The sequence below is a fragment of the Aplidium turbinatum genome, chromosome 5 (assembly GCF_918807975.1).
Source record: "Aplidium turbinatum chromosome 5, kaAplTurb1.1, whole genome shotgun sequence".
NCBI classification, from domain to species: Eukaryota; Metazoa; Chordata; class Ascidiacea; order Aplousobranchia; family Polyclinidae; genus Aplidium; species Aplidium turbinatum.
Genome location: NC_137476.1, coordinates 38,302,978 through 38,309,588, shown reverse-complemented (window position 1 = coordinate 38,309,588; position 6,611 = coordinate 38,302,978). Strand labels below are relative to the sequence as shown.

The 6,611-nt window shown below is 44.9% G+C and overlaps 1 protein-coding gene across 1 annotated transcript; it reads left to right on the top strand.

Annotated features, from left to right (window-relative positions):
• The first annotated feature begins 234 nt into the window (after window positions 1–234).
• On the top strand, window positions 235–2,252 carry LOC145771248 (uncharacterized). The gene is made up of 2 exons (XM_082582983.1): window positions 235–928; window positions 1,108–2,252. The coding sequence occupies exons 1-2, from the start codon at window positions 235–237 to the stop codon at window positions 2,250–2,252; spliced, it is 1,839 nt and encodes a 612-aa protein (XP_082439109.1).
• The last annotated feature ends 4,359 nt before the right edge of the window (window positions 2,253–6,611 follow it).

Below are 6,611 nucleotides of genomic sequence, written 5' to 3'. Positions count from 1 at the left end.
CTTTTGGCTATTGTGACGTCATTTTTAACTACCTTACTGTATTTCGTAGTGCGTAGCATTAATACTAAGGCAAATAATAACGCCACAGAGGCTTTTCACACTGCTGTACAAAATATTATGAACTTGTCGGCAAACGTACCAGTATCAAAAAAACTTAAATTACCTGTGTTTACTCATAGCAATGTGCAATTATGGTTATCATTGTGTGAATCTGCGTTCATGCAGCACCCTGACATGGGCTCACGTGATAAGTTCGATTGCATCGTACAAAAATTTGATCCTAAGCAATTGGCTGATATGACAGAAATTTTGGATAATTGTGTACATTGTGATTTACCGTATGAAAATTTAAAAACTTTGATCACTGCCGAGAATATGAAGTCTTCTACGGAGAGACTTCACGAGTTCTTACATGGTAACAAAGATCGAGGCCTTAAGCCGACCGAGCTCTTAAAGCGTTTACGTCAGTTAGTTGCTATAAACGGTCGTGTTCCTGAGAATTTTTTTCCTCTCCTTCGCATAGTTTTTCTTGACCGTCTTCCTCCTGGAGTGCGACAACTTTTAACCATCTGTAAGGGTGACGATCTTCAAACGCTCGCCGAACGAGCAGATGACATCATTGCTGCGGGAGAGCCATCTAATTCTGCTCCCACGCAAGATACCAATAAACAGCCAGAAATTAACTTCCACTTGGAGAACCGCATTTCTTCACTCGCGGACCGCCTGGAGGAGCTCCAAACCTCCATTACTGCTTCTTCTGACTCTCGTTCATGTACAACCTCGATGTCTACACTGAGCTCGCCTGCGAATTTTAGGCGCTCGGAGCCGAGTACCTCTACTCCGAAAATTACGGACTCCACCGACTTCAAACCCAAACCGAGGTCCAATGACTCAAGGCGTGTTTTATGCTATTACCACCTCACATATGGTAATAAGGCACATCGCTGTGAAAAACCTTGCTCTTGGGTCCCAAGAGGCAAGCCAAAAAACGAATAACGCCGAGGGATGGACAAGTGGGCAGCCTCGGCTCCGCAGGACCTACGACACATTCCGCTCTTTTCATGATTCTTGACACTCTTACTGACATTAACTTTTGTGTTGATACAGGATCGACCTTTTCGTTGTTGCCGCGTTGTTATACCGACGTTTCCGAACCGCAATCCAGTCTACGCGCAGCTAATCACACTGCGGTTAACATTTTTGGCGAAAGACCATTGACTTTGTCGCTTGGTTTTGACCGCACATTTGAGTGGACGTTCCACGTTGCAGACGTAGATTTTCCCATTCTTGGACTGGATTTCTTACGCCATTTTTGTTTAACACCTGACGTTGTTAACGGCCGTCTCCTACAGACGACCCCAGCCGATCCCTGTGTATCGAGTACTGACTTTGCTCCTGATACGGATTTGTCTACTTCACCTATTGATGCTTCTGAAGTTCAACTCTATTCTGATGCCTGTTCACCTTTTGCGAGCACGGCACAGATTCCTGCTGAACTAGCTTTCCTAGAGGAAGAGTTTCCTTCTGTTTTTGAGCTGGAGAACTTCAACCGTCCAGTTCGCCACACAACGGAACACTATATTCCTACCAATGGTCCACCTGTGTGCCAACGGGCACGACGACTATCTCCAGAAAAGCTGGAGGGTCTCCGCAAGGAACTGCAGACGCTCCTTGACTTGGACATTATAGAACCGGCGAACTCTCCATACGGTACACCAGTACACCTTGTACCCAAGCCAAATGGGCGGTACAGAATCACGGGTGATTTTCGCTTGCTCAACAAACAAACCACGAAAGACTCCAATCGCATACCCTATCTTCACGACTTTGTAGACCACCTCTCTGGATCCACTATCTTCTCCAGCCTGGATCTCGTGAAGAGCTACCACCAGATACCCATAGCAAAACAGGATCGTCACAAGACGACCCTTGTGATTCCAATGGGGAGTTACAACTTCAAACGTACAGCTATGGGTCTCTCGGGTGCCGCACAGACGTTTCAGCGCTTCATGGATGAAGTGCTGCGGGGTCTTCCCTATGTCTATTGTTACATTGACGACGTCCTCGTCCATTCTCGAGACTTAGAGGAGCACAAACGCCACCTATCTCAGGTGTTCAAACGTCTTGACCACTACGGTCTCATCCTCAACAAGGAAAAATGTTCCTTTGCGGTACCCGAACTGAAGTTCCTAGGACACCAGCCGACTCGAGCGGCATACGGCCGCTTCCTGGCAAAGTCTCAGCTATCCTGAACTTTCCTCTACCCACCACCGTAAGACAATTACGATGTTTCCTGGGTATGCTCAACTTCTACCGCATGTTCATACCACACTGTGCGGAAATCCTTCAACCTCTGTACACTTCCTTACCGCCTGGTAAGTCGTCAAAGAAACCTCTGATCTGGACTGACATCATGAAGCATGCTTTTGAGACTGCGAAACAGAGCCTCGCGAAAGTCACGTTACTCTCTCACCCCGTTCATGGTGCTCCCATCCAACTAGTCACAGACGCGTCAGATACTGCCGCTGGCGCTGTTGTTCAACAACTCATCGATGGCGAAGCCAAGCCGCTCATGTTTTTTTCTCGTTTCTTTAATACAGCTCAACAGAAGTATAGCGTCTTTGACAGGGAGCTTACAGCCATGTACCTCGCCGTCCGACATTTCTCCTACTTCCTTGAGTCACGTGATTTCACAATCTTTACAGATCACCGTCCGCTAGCTGCAGCTTTCAGCGCAACGATGGCGAAAGCCACAGCACGACAGTTACGTTACTTGGCCTACGTCAGTGAGTTCTCCACTGATGTTCGCTACTTAAAGGGTAGTGAAAACTTGGTCGCAGACTGTCTCAGTCGCGCTGCAGTCAATGCCATTTATGAAGATGGTATCAACTTCGACTTTTGTGACCTGGCCATTGCTCAACACGATGACACCTCCTTAGCTGACTTTCGTATGAGTCCTACCTCTCTTACATTGGAAAAACGACTCCTACCTGAACACGGCATCTCCATCGAGGGGGATACCTCAACTGGACGCTTTAGAGTCCTGTTGCCGACGACGTATCGCCAAACAGTTTTTGACAAACTGCACAACCTCAACCACGGAGGAATCAAATCAACACAACGCCTTATTGCTCAACGTTACGTTTGGCCTGACATGAAGGCTGACATTAAAGCTTGGGTTAAGACATGTGTCTCTTGTCAACGCGCCAAAATTCAACGGCACGTCTCGGCGCCTCTAACTCATTTTCCTACTCCTGACAAACGTTTTGCGAATGTCCATGTTGATATCGTTGGAGAACTACCTGAGTCCAGCGGATATTCGTATCTCCTCACCGTTATTGACCGCCACACGCGTTGGGTCGAAGCCCTATCGTTGACCAGTATTACTGCACGTGCATGTGCTGATGCCTTTCTCTGGGGTTGGGTATCACGCTTTGGCGCCCCTGTCACCATGGTCACTGACCGTGGTCGACAATTCACCTCTCTCCTGTGGAAAGAGCTATGCCAATACCTTGGGTGGGATCATCGTACAACTACTGCTTACCACCCTGCTTGCAACGGATTAGTTGAAAGGATGCATCGCACACTCAAAACTGCCATCAGAGCTCAATCCAACCCAAACAACTGGTTCTCCCACCTCGGATTGGCACTCCTGGGCACTCGTGCAGTGATAAAGGAAGATCTTGGTTTTTCTTCTGCTGAAGCCACACTTGGCACCACCCTTCGTTTACCAGGTGATTTTTTTGCAGACCCCGTTGTAGGTCCTGTCAATTCCCACTACGTGCGTCAGTTACGTGATTTTGTCAACAATTTTCCTTACATACGCCCGCGTCATGGCAAACGCTCTGTTTATATGGACGCTGACCTTGACACATGCTCACACGTTTTTATACGACATGATGCAGTGAAGGGACCGTTACGTCCACCTTACGACGGGCCTTACCGTGTAATCGATCGTTGTGAGAAGTACTTTACCGTTGACATCGCCGGTCGCACTGATACAGTTACCATTGACAGATTAAAACCTGCTTATATGGACACTTCCCCTGATGAGGATTTTTCAAGTCATGCCGAAACGTCACTGCCGTTTCGAGAAGATACGTTCTTAACTTCTTCGACTTCTTCTATGCAGTACGTTCGTTCCCAGGATGATCCTAGGGTTTCCGATGAGCTCCCAGTCTCATCGACCGCTTCACACTACGTGACACGTACCGGCAGAGAAGTCAGGTTACCTACTCGTTTCCGGAAGTGATGAACCCTTGCCTTTACCGTACCTTTCTACTGTACACAGTTTCTTTTTTTACCTTACCTTGAGTCTAGGGATTCTGTGTTCGTGTCCCTTCGTTTCTCTGGTGAGTCTTGAACATCTTTGAGTATGAGTGTGATTCAAAATTTTTGGCTTACTTTAGACACCTTCCTTATGAAGGACTCTTACTGCCTTGTATATACTTTGTAGATATTCACCTCCAACACTGCTGTAGACTGGGTGACACAACTTTGAAAGATCAGAAGAAATCTAAGGACTGATTGGACAATTACGGACATTATGTCATCGCGAGCAGGGATACTCTGCATGTCGATCGCTCACGCGATACTGCGGCCCTTCCGCGGGATTTTTATCACATCCGGATTGCTACTCGGAATGACCGTCATGCTAGAAGAACAACGATCATTCTTCTCCGCCTGCTTCATGCCGTAACAACGACCATCAGCCGATTCACCCAGAACTACCAATATTTTTGTCATTTCGTTTTGTATTCTTGTCGTGTGTTCGCATAACTTCGTACCCACTTAGAGGGGGAGCTATGTCGCGGTACTCCCCTCCATGGAACCCAAATAATAATGTGTTTTGTGCATCACTGGAGAGACAAGCTCGTAGTAGCACGTGATTGGTCCTCTATTCCACAGTTCTGGAATGTGACGTTAGATTTAGTGAGAGCGCAGTGTTTGTTTCTTCGTTATGAGAGATGCGCTCCTCTCTTGTAAGAAGCCATTTTTATTTCTGAAACTTGAAAAAGAAAGTTAGTTCGTTTTGGACGTCTGCTTAACGGTCGCTTATTACAGTCAAGCACTGGATATATGTTTAAATGCATAATCGATTTATTTCGGATCTTGTATCAAAGTAATGATTATATATTGGAGATACAACCCTCAACCTTTGGATGTACAGTAACGTGGAATAAACTACTGGACGCAGTGAACAGTGAATACGGTAATAAGTAGGCTACACAGTTATTGTTATACAGTTACACGGTCGCGTCGCCGAAGCGACTTCCATCACAGTTGCTTCGTAGACCGTGTGGCGCTTAGCAAAGGACTAAGCTGGTGACCCCAACCCATCCATACGCGGAAAGGCGACAGGTCAATGGCCATTAATTTCTAGCCTACTTATATGCTTTCACAAGATATCCATATAATTAGAATAAAACACCCAATCTAATTCACTGTTCACTTCTGACTGACCAACACAACAATAACATTTACCACCAACAGAATCGATAATGTCACATTCAGAATACTTGCAAAAAGTTCTTTAAAATATAAATGCCTGTTAGGCTATAAGCTACACTTGTACCGATTGCTGTCTCACACCTTCTCCACCAGCCACACATTATGCAGTGCAGTTCTCGTAATTCAACTGTTTAGCCTACCTACCGTACTTTCAAGTTTCAATTATTAATTCATTACCATTGCGCCTGGCATCACTCGGCGGATGAACACTTTCTTGTATAAAAGAGACTAGCGTGACAATATTCGCCTTTTTCAAATTGACACAACTTGGCGTTCGTGTGCTTGTCTTGGCTATCTGATGACATCGACATAAATGCTGGGTAATCAATAAAGAAGCCCTTTTGAGGAACAACCGTAGTGCTTGATCTATGTATACAGAATGTTAGCCTAACCACTTCTGTTACACACCCAACCATTGCAGTAGGCTAGCCCAGATAATTTACATGGCGGTTGTTCACCAAATCTACATGGTAGTATTTATTGAGAACAAATCGTTCTCAGGTTTGAGATTGTCTTATATCAACCTCTCATAATGACCATTAAAATATTTTGTATTAACAGATTTTTTTACAGTAATTTTCTCACACATATGGAGTACCGGTAGCCTAGATAACCCAATGAAGTAGAAATCAACACGAATATTATGTGATGAAATCATTCAAAGTAGCAGTTGTTATTGAAATATTCCCAATAGACAAACTAAAAAACACATTAATCCTAATGTATGGTACTGGTCACAACGGTAAACTATAATCTCTTCGTGGGAAAATTGTAACATAAATTTCTCGGATCCGTTCGTCTGTATGCAATGACCGAAAAAAACACTCTTCTGAAAACGTCTATTCAAGAATTGTATTTCTGTAAAAATAGCCTCAAGGCTGTCGAATTTGGAACGCAACACCGGTACGCCACTAAAACTTGTCACTACAATACAAATTACCAAGATAAAGACGGAAATTTTGTCCAGCTGGCAAGCACAAGCAAAACCGTTTTAATATGCGACCAACTCTCCAAGCAACAATTTTACAAATAACGAGAATAGATTACGATATTCCAAACGCACGTATCAATCTTCTGTGACGTAATAATGATAAGCATTA